Genomic DNA, 16532 nt, shown 5'->3' with positions numbered 1-16532 from the left:
CTTCAGAAAACACGAGGCAATAATTTTAAGTATAAAAATAAACGTTTATTCACATAAAATGAATACATACCAATCATGTAAATTTGATTTGACCAGATTCTATTAAGTGCAAAATGTTACATTGTGCTTAACAAATGCAACAAAATTTACATATATTTATATTTTGGGGCAGAATTTGTGTTTGTGTGTGTTTCAAACACCAAACTAATTTTTAAACGTGTAAAAAATAATTATGATTCAGCATAAGTTGCCTCATTACAGCGTAACCAGGTTTTACAGTGAATATTATTTCAGGTTTTTGGTTGTTTTTTAATCAGAAAACTGTGATATAGAGAGCTGAAGTGAAAAATTGTTGATTATTCAATAGTTATGTTCTTTAGTGACCTTCGGTAAACACAATTTTCCATAAAGGTCAAATGTGTCTGCTCAAAGGGAGAAGCAAGACCTGGAGGGTGTTGAGGGGTTGAAGTTAGTTCACATAGCTTTAATAACAGCTGGACAGCAGGGTCTGAGCACTGTAGAAGCTTTTAAACAGCCGAAATTACAAGGAGATGATTTAAAATAACTTTGATAAGAAACTTAGGAAAATTTATGGATACAGCATTAAACGACTTGCTTTTTGTGTGTTCAGAAATTATGCGACTATTAAAATTACAAAGCTTTTAGTTTGTTAGAGGCACGACTCTTTGTTTAATTTTCCTAATAGTAAATTAAACTTCACCTATTTTTTTTGGTCTATGTTACTTGACAACTGGTTAAATGGTGACAGCAATGTGTTGAAAGCCATGGTTTGGGTGATCAGCTGATCAAACTACAGCACAGTATTAGAGGCTAAACAGCTGCTGGAGACCAGTGGAAAGAGAAATCTGCATGTGTCAAACCATTAGCTTTACAAATGCTAAAAACACATCCTTCCAAGAAGCTGCTCTCTTATGCTATTCATGGAAGTCAGGCATATGTTGTACTTGCATTCAGAGGTGGGACCAAGTCATTGTTTTGCAAGTCTCAAGTAAGTCTCAAGTCTTTATCCTCAAGTCTCAAGTCAAGTCTCAAGTAATGTCAGGCAAGTCAGAGTCGAGTCTCAAGTCACTGGTGTAAAAGTCCGAGTCAAGTCACAAGTCTGAAACTTTGAATTTCAAGTCCTTTCGAGTCTTTAAAAAAAAAAAACGAAAAAATAATGTTGCAGTTATGCTAAATGTAAATATTAGACCATGTAATTTTAAAATCTGTGTTTTTCTCAACACATGACAAAATAGTGAACTTAGAAAATATACACAAATTGTGAAATTGCACCTCTTTAAAATGCAGCTCAATTAAACCTAGCTCCAAGAATAATTTTCACCGACAGTTCTGAGATAAGCTGCATGTTATTCTTGGATGCGGTTGTAGGACTGGCTTTAAAATCGCATGACAAAAATATCATACACATAAAAAAAAAAAACTGTATCACCAACGTAGCCTGGACAACATTTGCTAGTTAGATGAAGTCAGCTATCTCATCGTAGCATATTTATATGCATATTTATAATCATACGGTTCTTGGAGTGAGTGCATACACTCGTGAAGTTTAGTAACTTCAGGGGCCCGTTCTTCGTACCTCGCTAAGTAGGTTAGCTGGATTTGATTGTTGACGATTTCGCCTGATCTTGGATCGTTCGGTTCCCCGAAGCTCATCCGGGACTTGCTGTCATAGCAACAGAGCCGTAAGCGTAAACCTGCTCGGGAGCAGGTTTACTTTATGTAAACAGGATTAGATCGCGGCCACGCAGGTATGTCCGCTTCATTTATACGAAAGCAACAGCGATATTCCACCACTGTTTCACCATAAATAAATAACATCAATGTAACTAAAGACAATGCAGCACCTGATCCATTTATTGATTTCACACAGATACATACAGGTCATTTCCTAAAAAAGGGAAATGTACTATTAACATTCTATCACATGTATGTGATTATTACAGATGTAATTCATATTTCAGAGTAGCAATTGCAAATTACTTTGTGTAATCAAGATGAGAGACCACGGCTATAAAAGCGAAGGTGGATTTGGGAAGCCTGTCGCAGCCATGTCCTGTCCGTATACGCGAGCCACCCTTTGCGGAAGGTGCAAGATTGATAAGGAGAGTTTTCAGAATTCCGCGTATATTGCGGGACAGACAGGATCCTTTAGCTCAGCGCGACAGTGTGCTCATAGAGAGATATCGATTTTCCCGTGAGGATATTATTTACTTAACCAACTTGTTGACGAGGGGGTGCAGGACCACCACCTGTCTTTTTTTTGCTCTGCCCTTTTCTTGGTTGCTGTTATAAACAAACAGATCATTCCAGGGTCTCTTTCCAAGTGACGAAAAGCAATATAAGTGATAAATATTACCATTCTGTAGAATATTCTTATATTTCACTTTTACCTGTTCCCATGTTCTAGTGGGTCCTGTTGTGGCTCTAATGTGAAAGGGGATATAATATAACATATTATAATATAATATAATGTAATATAATATTGGATAATATAGTGTGATATGATAAATCTACCCTACCGCCTACTGGTGTTGGCCAGAGGGGCCGATGGCGCGATATGGCAGCCTGGCTTCTGTCAGTCTGCCCCAGGGCAGCTGTGGCTACAACTGTAGCTGCCTCCACCAGTGTGTGAATGTGAGAGTGATGGAATAGTGGCATTGTAAAGCGCTTTGGGTGCCTTGAAAAGCGCTATATAAACCCACTCCATTATTATTGTTATTATTAAATTACTTACGAGTTTAATTTGTCAGCAACTTTCTGCCAGCCCTCTCTCCTTGCTTTTGCAGCCTTTGCAGTGTTCCCTTGCATTCTGATTAAACTCTGAAACTCCTGAAATCCCTCACTCAAGAGTTCTTGCTCTGCTGCCGAAAAATACCGAGCCGAGCGCGCTCCGTCGACATTTTCGCCGACCAATCAGAGGGTTGCCGATCAATGTTTCCACTATCGATGCGTAGCCCCTTTTACAACACCCAGTGATGTCACATTACTGCGTCCAGCTGTACTAATCGTCAACAGCAGGTGTGTTCGGGGAACCGGATTAGCGAGCTCACGGTTAGCGCGATGGTTTGGTCTTGGATGTGTCATTTGATCTTGGATGTAGTGAGCGACGTACGAAGAACGGGCCCCAGGTCACTGCAACAAGCCCAGGTACAGTTTACCGACGGATGGGTGCAGGACCTTGAAATGCACCGTGTAGAACGAAAGACCATCGTACGTATCATAAGTTTACCAGTCACACAAATTGTCGTCATAAATACACATTCCTTAACCGTTTATTAATAGGACCTTTGAGCTCAACGGTAATTAATTAGTAGTGGAAATAATTTCTGGTACCCATCACAGAAATGTAGCAGTGACAATAATACTGTATGCTGTAATCGTACTGGGCAATTGGTGATACAAAAAACCTGTTTTATCCTGTGAATAAAAGTATATGTTTTTGTCAATGTACCATAATAACAGAAGCGAAACGCAATATTGTGTCAGGACAATTCACTATTTATGCACAATAAATAAAGGAGCATAGCGCGACAATTTCTGTTCAGCGCCAGACTTGCTTGTGTCATGGTCCTGGGCCATGTGGGCCCAGTATTCTTAGTTCTTTGTATTCTCGTATTTCGTTCCTTATTTAGGCCATGTCTTCTGAGTTGCCCTGTTGTGTTGTTCCCTAAGTGTTTTTCCCTTCATGGCTCTCTCCCCCCTGTGTGCCCTCTATGTATTGATGAGCCCTCGTCTCCCTTTGTGGTTGTTTCATGTTTCCCCAGCCCGTTATGTCTGTGTTTTCCCCGTGCTCTCTGTCCTCCTGTCGGAACCTCTGTGCCTCTACATGTCATGTTCAGTTCACCCCGCCCTGTCTCGTTATGATTATCAGTGTCACCTGTGTTCCCCGTGTGTGCCCACTTTCCTCGTTTACCCTCTGTGTATTTCTGTCTGAGTCTCCCTCTGTTCGGCGTCGTGTTCTCCCTCATGTTGTGTGGATCTCCCTGTGTCTACCTTCGAGTACTAGTTTACGTTTTTCCGGTTTAGTTTTGCATGTCCTGTATTCTGTCCTGCCAGCATTAAAGCTGCGTTTCTTAAGTTCATCCCCGTGTTTGTGAATATTGCTATTGGGTCCTTCTCCTGCCTGCCACACAACGTATCATGACAGAAGAACACGACCACAACATGGACCCAGCAGTTCACAACCCCTCCGCGGACCGACAGTACGACGCGACCATGCCGGACCCAGCGACACAAAGACTGGAGATTGTCCGGACAGTGGAGTCGCTATGCGACAAGTGGCTGCACTGTTCCAGTGAGGAGGAACGGGAGGAGTTCGCCCGCCAGGTAGGGGTGTGCGTGTCTGTGTTCCCCTGGTTATGGGAGACGCTGCACCCCCTCGTCAGCGACCTTCTCGTCTCCGCTCTCCGACTCCGTCCGCAGCAGCAGCGGCCCGGTGGGCGTGCACCTTCACCAGAGCCGTGCCATCGCGCCGTTGCCCCGCCGCCTCATGAGCCAGTGGCGGTCAGAGTCGGAACGGTGAGGCTCACCACGGACACACCATTGGCTCACACTTCATCAGCTTCCGCATCTTCGCCACCGTCTGCCTGCACGGAGATGCCCGAGGCTGTTGACTTCGGTGAGGAGGAGCGGCAGCAGGTGTTGCGGGCTTATCGGGAGGACGAGCTCCGGTGGAAGCCCTGGCTCATCTCGGAGCAGGACCTCTCACCTGCTGCACAGCCTACCAGCCGCTCGCCGTCTCCAATCCACTTAGACTTTACTTCGCCTGCCTCATTTCTGGCAAGGATGTGGGCGGACGACCGGGAGATCGCCGCTACATCACCCCCTGCATTGGTGCCATCAGCGCCCATCGCGCCAGCTACCAGAAGGGGGCGGCGCCGGCGCCGCCGTGGCACCGCATTAACTCCGGAAATCATGGAGCCCGGTCTCTGTGAGCAGCAGCAAGCAGCTTGCACCCACGTAGAGGAGGAGCTCCGGAGAAAGCCGTGGCCTACCCCCGATTGTCAGCACATCTTTCGGGGAACACGCCTGGCTCTCGGGGGCCCTCGGGGGCCCTCGGAGCCGCCAGGGTCTGCAGCCTCTCACAACTCAGTTAGCTCCCTCGCAGCCCTTCACAGCTCAGTTAGCTCCCTCGCAGCCACCCTCAGTTCAGTTAGCTCCCTCGCAGCCACCCTCAGTTCAGTCAGCTACCCTCCTGGAAGCCCCCGCTGCCTGGTATTTTCAGCATCGGCATCTTTTCCCGTCAAGATTTATCGCTAAATCATTCGATCCTCCCTTAAGAGAGAGACTGCATCCTCGCTGCCTTCACCCCAGTACACCAGTGTCACCTGGGTCTCCAGTGTCACCCCCAGTTCAGTCTCCAGTAGCTCCAGTGTCACCCCCAGTTCAGTCTCCAGTAGCTCCAGTGCCGCCTGTAGCGCAGGCCCCAGTAGCTCCAGTGCCGCCTGTAGCGCAGGCCCCAGTAGCTCCAGTGCCGCCTGTAGCGCAGGCCCCAGTAGCTCCAGTGCCGCCTGTAGCCCAGTCCCCGATAGCAGTACGGTCCGCTGGTCGGCTTAACATTCAGCCAGGGGTCTCAAATCTCTCTGGCTCTGCATCAGCTCCTGCTGGGAGCTCGGATGAGCTCATCCAGGACTCTGCGGCTCCCACGCCGCCATCTACCTCGTCAGCTGGAGGGTCCGAGGGGCCCGTTCAGCCTCCTGTCTCCGCTGGAGGGTCCGAGGGGCCCGTTCAGCCTCCTGTCTCCGCTGGAGAGTCCGAGGGGCCCGTTCAGCCTCCTGTCTCCGCTGGAGGGTCCGAGGGGCCCGTTCAGCCTCCTGTCCCCGCTGGAGGGTCCGAGGGGCCCGTTCAGCAACCTTCCTCGTCAGCTGGGGGTTCGGGAGAACCGCACCAGCCTCATGCCACGTCAGCTGGAGGGTCCGAGGGGCCCGTTCAGCCTCCTGTCTCCGCTGGAGGGTCCGAGGGGCCCGTTCAGCCTCCTGTCTCCGCTGGAGGGTCCGAGGGGCCCGTTCAGCAACCTTCCTCGTCAGCTGGGGGTTCGGGAGAACCGCACCAGCCTCATGCCACGTCAGCTGGAGGGTCCGAGGGGCCCGTTCAGCCTCCTGTCTCAGCTGGAGGGCCCGAGGAGCCCGTCCAGCACCATGTCACATCAGCTGGAGGGCCCGAGGAGCCCATCCAGCCACCTTCTGCTACGCCTGGTCCAGCCCGTGCTTCGTCAGCTGCAGCCTCAGAGCCTTCGTCAGCTGCAGCCTCAGAGCCTTCGTCAGCTGCAGCCTCAGAGCCTTCGTCAGCTGCAGCCTCAGAGCCCTCGCCTGGTCCAGCCTCAGAGCCCTCGCCTGGTCCAGCCTCAGAGCCCTCGCCTGGTCCAGCCTCAGAGCCTTCGCCTGGTCCAGCCTCAGAGCCTTCGCCTGGTCCAGCCTCCGAGTCTTCAGCCTCGTCTGCCGCGGCTTCGGCCTGTGCTTCGTCTGGTCCTGTGCCCACCGGGCCATGGCCAGCACGCCTGACACTGGAGAGCCGCCGCTGCCTTCCGCGCGGCCGGCCCCCTGAACTGCTCCGTCGTCTCCTCCGCCGCCGCCGCTGCCTTCCGCGCGGCCGGCCCCCTGAACTGCTCCGTCGTCTCCTTCGCCGCCGCCGCTGCCTTCCGCGCGGCCGGCCTCCTGAACTGCTCCGTCTCCTTCGCCGCCGCCGTTGCCTTCCGCACGGCCGGCCTCCGGACCAGCTCTGCCACCTGTGCCACCCGCCTGGTCGGCCCCCCGACCGTGTGACCCGTGAACTCTTGTTCCTGTGGGCTCTGGGTCGGCCCCCTGAACTTTATTTTGACTATGGTCGTGTGCTCCCGTGTTTTCTGTTGTTTATTTTGTTTCCCGTTCTGGTCCCTCCGTCCTGGTCCCCCGCCTCCCGCCCTGGGTGGGTTGTTTTCTGTTTTTGTTTTTGTTTCTCGGGTTTGGGCTGTCGGGAGCCAGCCCTTTAGGGGGGGGTGGTGTCATGGTCCTGGGCCATGTGGGCCCAGTATTCTTAGTTCTTTGTATTCTCGTATTTCGTTCCTTATTTAGGCCATGTCTTCTGAGTTGCCCTGTTGTGTTGTTCCCTAAGTGTTTTTCCCTTCATGGCTCTCTCCCCCCTGTGTGCCCTCTATGTATTGATGAGCCCTCGTCTCCCTTTGTGGTTGTTTCATGTTTCCCCAGCCCGTTATGTCTGTGTTTTCCCCGTGCTCTCTCTCCTCCTGTCGGAACCTCTGTGCCTCTACATGTCATGTTCAGTTCACCCCGCCCTGTCTCGTTATGATTATCAGTGTCACCTGTGTTCCGACCGATCTCTTTACCCGTCGGCTTCCCGTGGCTGTCATGCGACCGGCTATTGCAGTTAATAATACAACAGCTTCTTGCCATTTTTGTGTTTCTTTTTATCGCTGTATAACTGATTTTAATTGAAAGCCTGCGTGCGCTAGTACCGCTTGCCACGAGTTCCCAGAATCCTTTGCGGTTCTACCCCTGAATGACGTCACATTTTCAATCTCTATATAATATGCATGTTAAATTTTATATTTGGGGTAAAATATCAAGTCTTTTCAAGTAAACCGGTTCAAGTCCAATTCAAGTCCCAAGTCATTGGTGTAAAAGTCCAAGTCAAGTCACAAGTCTTAGAACATTTTTTCAAGTCAAGTCTAAAGTCATAAACTTAATGACTCGAGTCTGACTCGAGTCCAAGTCATGTGACTCGAGTCCACACCTCTGCTTGCATTCATATACAGTATGAGTGTATCAGCCAGTTGATTCACCGCAGGGTCAAAGATCCAGCCTCTGAAGTAGCACTGTTATGTGTATCTTTTTCTCTTACTAACATACTTTTAGCTTCAGTAGATAATACTGATAAAATATCTGCATTTACAATCATAGCAGGTACAGTAGCTGGTTTGCAGCTGCTATCCTGCACCAGATCTCCAAAACAGTATCCCCATGCAAAACATTTTCTTCACAGTTTATTAGTTGGGGTAACACCATTACTCTTATAAAACATTTAAATGTCAAACTGTATGTCACTGTCTGAATTAGGCTGTGAAATGTCTGCATGACAAAAACACAAGTTGAAGGATTGTCCACAGTGAATGACGCTTTAATCTTTTCTTTCACTCTTATCAAAGTGCTCGAGATATTATTCTTTAAAACGATGGCATGCCCTGTGCCACCGGATCAGGCTAACTAGAACAGAGCAAAAAGAAAAAAGAGGAAGAACAAAAGAAGGAGTTATGCTACAGCACTTGTTACACTGATAGTGGTAGTTTGACACGTAGAAGGTGCAACCACATTTCAACTATAACCATGAATATATTAAAGGGACTCCATGGTCTTCCATCCTTACAGCTCGTGATACTGGGCGCTCTCTCAGGCCTTCAAACTCTCCAAGGTGCAAGATCAAATCTGTAATGAGCCAGATTTTAGTTTTTATGTTCTCGGATGAGAGAACAGCTTGAAGATGATTTGTTTCATTGTTTCATGTTAGAAAATAAGGGCGGCATGGTGATGAAGTGTTTAGCTATGTCACCCCACAAAAAGAAGGATCTGGGTTTGAATCTCTGTGTAGCATCTGCATGTTCTCACTGTGCTCTATGAATTCCTCCAACAGCCCAGAGACACAAGTGTTAAGTTAGCTGATGGCTGTAATTGGTTGTAGGTGTGAACACGAACCTGTCCAGGTGTATCTTTCCCTTTTCCCAGAATGGGACAAGCAGTTAAGACATGTTGCTGTCTGTTTTATTTGTTGTTGTAATTTCTTGTAAAAAAAAAAAATTATAAAACATCTTTTTCTTTTACTTAGTTATTTTTCAGTGTTTTAATTCTCATGTTAAATAGTTTTATTCATTTCATTTAAACTTTCCTGTTGTCAGCTGTAAGTCACGTATAAGGGACGAAGGATAACAATGATAAGATTTCCTCATTTCTGTTTAAGTATTGATAAAACAGACTGTCACACACTGTTCACCCTGTAATGACTATAACCTGCTCAGATTAAATGTGCGGAATGATATGGATGGATATAAGCTTCTTTAATTTTAAATTTTTTTTTATTTAGTCATATATTTTTGTTAAAAAATATATATATATTTTTTACAATACAATACAATTTTATTTATATAGCACATTCAAAAACCCAAAGGAACACCAAAGAGCTTCACAGTAATATGGAGAGTCAACATAAGTCAATAACAGAGTACAAATGAGGCACTAGCACAGACAGGATAGAGGCACTAACACACCAGGAGAGTTCGATAAACACAAAATATGCTAAGAAGACAAAAACAGCAGTAAAATTAATAAAAAAAATAATAAATTTTATAAAATCTAATAAAAGATTTAAAAGTTTTAAAATTTAAAAGATTTAAAAGGGTATTAATTGGTCAGGAAAGCCAAGTCAAATAGATATGATTTTAATCTTGATTTAAAGGATTGGATAGAGTCCAATGCTCGAATAGAAGCAGGGAGGCTATTCCAAAGGTTGGGTGCAGCTGAAACAAAGGCACGATCGCCTCTGGTCTTCAGTCTAAACTTAGGTTGGGCCAGGAGTAATTGACCTGATGATCTTAACGCACGACAAGGAGTGTACAAATTGAGGAGGTCAGTGAGGTAGCTGGGCGCAATGTTATTCAGGATTTTAAAAGTGAGTAGCAAGATTTCAAACTCAATTTAAACTCAGTGTAGATCAACAAGAGCCGGAGTAATAGGGTCAAATTTTCTAGTTCCAGTAAGAAGGCGAGCCGCCGCATTCTGAACGAGTTGCAGCCATCGAAGAGAGAAGGCTTGGAGACCACAGTAGAGAGAATTACAATAATCTAACCTGGAGGTCACAAAAGCGTGGATAAGTTTTTCCAGGTCCCTGTGTGGTATATAATGCTTAGCTTTAGAAATCTGGCGCAGTTGAAAAAAACAGATTTAACTACAGATGATACTTGCTTATCGAGCTTAAAGGAGCTATCCAAATAGACACCCAGGTTACGCAGAGAGAGAGTTAGCTAGGGGCCCCAGCAGGGCAACAAGCTGGTCTCGAGGAATATGGCTATCGAACACCATAACTTCAGTTTTTTTCTCATTTAAAACGAGAGAATTTTCTAACAGCCAATCTTTAACCTCTCTCAGGCAATCGTACAGGGAGTTCAGTGATGCTGACAAATCATCAGTCAGTTGACGATAGATTTGAATGTCATCAGCGTAAATGTGATAAGAAATATTGTATTTTTCAAATATGGAGCCCAAGGGTAGCACATACAAAGAGAATAATAAAGGGCCCAATACAGACCCCTGGGGCACACCACAGCAGAGAGGGGCAACAGAGGAAGAGTATCCTCCCATCACAACAGAGAAGGATCTATCTGTGAGGTACGAATTAAACCAGTTAAGGGCAGAACCCTTGATGCCTACAACATGCTCTAGCCTCCTCAAGAGTATATTATGATCAACCATGTCAAAGGCTGAAGACAGATCCAATAAAACTAAAACGGCAGGGCGACCAGAGTCAGCAAATACAAGAAGATCATCATAGACTCTTAGCAGTGCCGCTTCAGTTTTACGGTGCTTGTATAGAAGGTTCTCAATCAATTAACCTAACAGGGTCAGTCCATATCCTTCTTATAAAACCTACTGTGCAGAAGAAAACAAAAAGAACAATAATATTACCAAATTATTCACACTGTCAATCTTTCAAAATATCTTTGTACTTTTATTTTGAAAAACCAAATCAAATTTCACATTTTTATAGTTATGCATTATTCCATAGTTTAACAATAAAGATTCATTGTGTTTAATTCTCTTTATTGGCTAAATTATGAAACCACTCAAATCATATTTACTTCTGTCCACTGAAAAAATGTGCACAGTTTGAAGTGATTAATAACCCATAATAGTCTGTAAACGTGCTTCCTATATTTTGTGTTGTTAATGACTGAACAAGTACACCAACTCTGTCTGTGAAGGTTCTCAGTCATCCAGGTCATCGTAGTCTAAGGAGCTTGGAAAGAAAAGGGTCTGGACTTCTTTAAGTTGCTTTAAGATGTTTCACCTCTCATCCGAGAAGCTTCTTCAGTTCTAAGGTCAAATGGTGGAGAGTCCCAGATTTAAACCCAGTGGGAGTATCCCCCCAAAGAGGGACAAAAGGACCCCCTGATGATCTGCACTTTACTTGAGATGTATTTTTCTGAGTACTTTTTACTTTTACTCCCTACATTTTTAAGAAAATTTCTGTACTTTTCACTCCTTACATTTTCAAAACAGGCTCGTTAATTTTGGTTTAGTGCATTTGGAGGGAGTTATTATTTCAGCACTGTGAGCCTTCAAACATCAAACCGATTTGAGCCTAAAAAGGAACACATCAAAATCAGGGATTAAAAATGGGTTGGTGTTTTGGGTGACTGGATATGTTTATTAGCTGCGGTACTTCAGCATCTAGCTAGCCCTACTGAAGAGGAGCGAGCATAAAGGGAGTCATATTATTAAGTGACGGGTGTTTCAAATGTAGCGTTTCTATCAGCATAACAAACATCAACAAACACACAAACTGTTCGTGTGCAGTTTGTCTCACAGTGTGTTGCTAGCTAAAGGACCAGCTGCTGTATTTTATAGGGAGAAACAAGAGAGAGAGCTAACTTCACTCAGAGATGGAGAAAGATAAGAAAAAGGACATGAGAGGAAGAAGAGAGGTTAGATGTAAAGTTAAGGACTGCTCAGTGGGATCTGATAAACTGGAAGTGTAAAGCTTACATGTAAGTTCTCGTGTTTTTAAATTAAATACTGGGTATGTACACGTGACATGTTTTTTCTTATTTTGCAAAACAAACTGATGTAGACTAACTGTTTTTTAAAGGTTGCATGAAAATCCTCTGCAGGTTAGTGCAGGATAAACAGGTTAGTTTGCTGTACTGTGGCTGTGGTTCATGGTCAGTTAGGTTACACAGATCCCTTTGAGCTTGAGATCTGTGGTCTATTTTAAAAAACAGCTAAAAACCCATCTATTACTTACTTTACTTACATCAAGGGTAGCAGAGATTCATCTGAATTTTTAGCTGATGATGCTGAGATTCATTGACTAAATTCCACCTTTATACCAATTTTATAATTTCTAGAAAAACGACACCATAAACAGTGTAGTGTCAGTGTAGAGGATGAAATCAGCCAGGCATCTGCTCACATCTGGTTGAATTCAATTGTGTAATTGAACAAAGAGCAGCAGGTCAGCTGATCACAGCCTGTACACTAAGAAAACCTACTGGAGCTCACAATTGAAATTATTATGAGTTATGATTCATTTCCCCACACTGAGCCATTACAACCAATTTTAGGTTTCCCACCTGCTGAATCCACTTTGACCTCTGACATTTAGAGGAAAAGTCGCCCTCTATAATGTAGGCAACAGAAAATAAATTCTCTTTTTTCTTTAGATTCAAGCTGAATATAATTAGAATTTTAAAAAAACAACAACTTACTTTTACTTGAGTAAGAAGGTGAATAAGTTCTTCTATTTAAGTACAGACTGTCTGTACTTTTGCCACCTCTGCTCTTAGTTAACTCTGTTAGTATCCACAAAAATGCTCCAGGCCCACAAGTACCCTACATCCAGGACAATTGTGAGATGAAATGACACAATCCAGATTGTTTTTGTTTTTAACCACTGAGCTTCATCCAATTCAACCACTTACACTAAGGCTAGACTTAATTGTGCTCCAGTATTATGCATCCCTTTTTGATGGTATTCTCCTCTGAGCTGGTCGAGTGGCCTAATTGAATGTATTCAATAGACAATTTATTGGCGGGATGACATTAGCTTACTGGCACACATCAGCATTACATTTGCCAGTTGGAGCTGACTGATGTGTTGAAACCGAAAGTGAAGTGAAAATACAGCACAGCACCTACCGAGGTGTTAATAGCAGAGATTCAGCAGCAGGATCAAGGTGAACAACACCCACAAACATCACAGTGTCAAGTTTTATAATGGAATTTATAAACCAGATGAATGAGGGTTCAGTCTGTGGGGACTTATAATGGAATTCTATGACACAGATGAACATAATGCTGAAACTTTTATTGCTTGTCTACAATGAACACACTTATTTCTTTTATAATAAAGTGATTCATTCTTCTTTTTCCTTCTTTTATTTTAAATAATTAAGCTATGTTTATATTTCAAAAAAACAAGAAAAGATGAACACCGGAGCGATTCCAGAAATCAAAAATGTCACCCTAAAGCGAGGTTATAAGAATATTTTCTGCTGCTGTTGTACCATAAATTGAAACTAATTAGGTGACAGTGGAGCTGAGTCAGTGCAAAACTAATATGACTGAAGGATCACTGGTTTAAACGTGTACTTGGGGAAAATGTTCCTGGAGTATATTTGAAGCACTCATCTTTCTTCAGTAAACGTCATTAGAGTAATATTGTGCAAGACACGGAGGCCGCAATCGGTCTGCTGAAGCTGTCCAGTGGTGCATCAGCTCAGCGTAAGGTGGGGTGATCCGCCCACACTTTTATTCTTTGCTTAAGTGGTTCCTATCTAACACTCACACTCAATTTTATTTTTATTTTCATTTTTTTTGTAGAAGGTCTAAACCATGGGTCTCAAACTCAAATGAGCCGCGGGCCAATTCTGGCACTGTCATCTCATTGGAGGGCTACTGTAGTGTTCAAGTAGTGCAAAAAAAAAAGAAAGAAAGAAAATCCCCACTAATATTTCCTAAAATGTAGTGTTTTGTTGTTTTATTTAATTAAAAATATTGTATAACAAGAACGCATTTATTTTCCTCACTCTTATCTGAAGCCGTTCATTGAACTACCAAATAAACAAATTGGTACGCCGTGGCAGCACTTTTGCTATAATTTTGCTTGTATTTAACAAAATAAAAATGCAGACATAAGCATACACATTAGCTTTTGACTGTAAGTGAAAATGGTTTTCGTTCCAAATAAATCAGTCACCGAACTAATACAGCCAATCCCTCAACATGTTTGTCCTCTCTTGTTACCTCGGCCAGGTCCGCGGCTCCGAAACGTGGTAAGGAGACCTCTGGCTAATACTTCGGGTTTCGTGTCGGGCGTCAACTTTGCTAGAGACAGACAGAGAGAGGCTCTGAAAGGCTGCTCCAATGGAACTTATTGTTTAGGAGGAAAATACGAACACAGTGTAAAGTCGAGTCTTAACAGCTTACTTACAACTGGGCTCGTCAGGCACTCTTTTTGGCTGCAGTGGCTTTTATTATATTTACATGCATCCATCTCCCGTTTCTGGTCGGTAGCACCTCATACTTTTCGACTTTGCTTTTTCTCCATCCACACACACACAGCGGGGGGGGCAGTCCCACACCTTCCCTGCAGCATGGACTACACCGCCCATGAGGCTACAGTCTTAAAGGGCCATGCCTGTAACACTCTGCTCATATTGCCTTCATATTAAATCATTTTTCGAATAATATTTTTTTTAAAATATTTATTCACATCAATATGCGGGCCGCAAGTAAAGGTGACGTGGGCCACAAATGGCCCGCGGGCCGCGAGTTTGAGACCCCTGGTCTAAACCCTTCTGATTAGTAGATGACCTGCTCCACCTCCTGGGCTACAGGCACCTCTAATGGTGACAGTTTCAGTAAACACAGTCGCTCTGGTTCTCCAAGTGGACTATTTACATACATGCACCCAAAAGCTTGGCCAAATATTAAGAGTCAATACTAAGGCTAAGTCCACATGTATATGGGTACTTTGAAAAAAAAGAGAATTTCTGCTTTATCTTTGAAAGACACATCTGTCCACATGAAAATGTAAAAGATACCATGCTCTCTCAACTGCATACTAAAAACACCTCGCGGTTTTAAAGAAGGCCCAACCGCGTCTCCATGTTCCTGAGAATCCTCAGAAAAACGGACCTGAGAAAGGAGCTGCTGACCGTCTTCAACCGTTATATGACATATGGCATCTCTGTATAGTTCTCCAGCTGCACCACAGCACACAAAAAGGCACTTCAGAAGGTCATTAATATGGCCCAAAAAAATAATTGGACATCTTCTTCCCTCCCTGAAAGACCTGCACAGCACTCGCTGTCTCAAGAAGGCAGGCAGAATCCTACGGGATTGTAAACACCCAGGACAACCGGGTGTTTAAGCTGCTGCCGTCTGGCAGCAGCTGGTTCAGGCTGCTGCGGTCCTGATAGACTCCAAATAGACTCAAGGATAGCTTTACAACAGGGTAATAGCCCTAATCAATGCAAACAGCTGACCTGGACTTTTTTTGTTGGTAACAAGAATAACAATAATAATACTAATAACAATGTGCAATAATAATGTGCAATAAACATACACTCATTCTGCCTTTTATTACTTAAGTTACTGTGTTGTGTTATACAGTTTACCAATTTTATTGTACTATGTATGACTGTCCAATGACAATAAAGATTTTATCTATCTTAAAGAAAGAGTCTGTGTTATATTTGTAAGTGTATAGAAATGTTGGCTAATCAGAAGCCTAAAAACAAAAACACTGCATCCTATCTGATATTTTAAAAAGGACATAAAGGTGCACGCCTTTGACATAGCAACACAAAATCTTCACTTTCCCTGTCTGCATGTCAAATGCAGAATTCGAGTCTCTGAAAGCATTCACCTTGGAGGGACTTTTTTCAAAAGCTCCATTTTCAGTGACCCAAAATGCCTTTTATATGTGGACAAAAGACCTAAAGCATATAGAGAAAGCTAAATTGACAATAACAACTCAAAACCCACAATCTTGTCCTTGGTCCAAAGATTCTGCATTTTCATACGCTGGTATCCAGACATTAGAGTAAATGTAAAAAGGAGTACAAAAGGAAATTTACTTGATCTTCCGGGAACCTCGAATACCTGAATAAACTATATAAACAACAGTATCTCTTGTACTTGGTCAATGTGAACCACAGGGGTAGACAAACGCACTGATCCAGATTGTCTAGCCCTTAACGAACACGACTTCCACTGTGACTAAAATGGTTAAAAGAAATCATCCACCCTTCCACAGAGAACACGCCACATATCACACAATGACGATGCAAAAATAACTGTTACCGCTGTGAAATGGGAAGCCCCTACCAATCAGAGTGAAACATATATTGATTGACATATGAGGGTCTGGTAAATACAAAAGAAAGATGCAACCAGAGCCTCGAACATCCAGTGGCAACCAACTGTCAGCTAAATGTGACAAACAAATCCCAGCTGTTATAGTGCAAGAGGTGGGGTATATTAGACACGTTGCTGCATATAACTCAAAATAGTTCTATAAAATCCCTTTAAGAGACAAAACTATAGTAGGTTTTAAACAGTCTGTTCTTTCTTTACATGCCGTGAAGCGTGCATATGTCCGTTTCTTCAAGGTCTTTGCTGTGTAACTGACAAAAATTTTAGGTAATGATATTCATTGATATATTTGGAGTCATTCTACTGTCTTTCATATGGTAAGTTATTGGTCTATTTTTCCATGGTGGATATGGAAATGTATTTCTGAAGTAA

The 16532-nt window shown here is 43.8% G+C and overlaps 1 protein-coding gene across 1 annotated transcript; it reads left to right on the top strand.

The window, feature by feature from the left end:
• Positions 1-4236: 4236 nt before the first annotated feature.
• Positions 4237-8660, top strand: LOC309698023 (uncharacterized protein; the record flags this gene model as incomplete). Its single annotated transcript, XM_082520296.1, has 5 exons — positions 4237-4347; positions 4444-5023; positions 5139-6428; positions 6513-6629; positions 8641-8660. The coding sequence occupies 5 exons, from the start codon at positions 4237-4239 to the stop codon at positions 8658-8660; spliced, it is 2118 nt and encodes a 705-aa protein (XP_082376422.1).
• Positions 8661-16532: the final 7872 nt, after the last annotated feature.

This window comes from Aulonocara stuartgranti, assembly GCF_965226115.1.
Source record: "Aulonocara stuartgranti genome assembly, chromosome: 20".
Classification (NCBI taxonomy): Eukaryota; Metazoa; Chordata; class Actinopteri; order Cichliformes; family Cichlidae; genus Aulonocara; species Aulonocara stuartgranti.
This window is presented reverse-complemented; position numbering and strand designations above follow the sequence as displayed.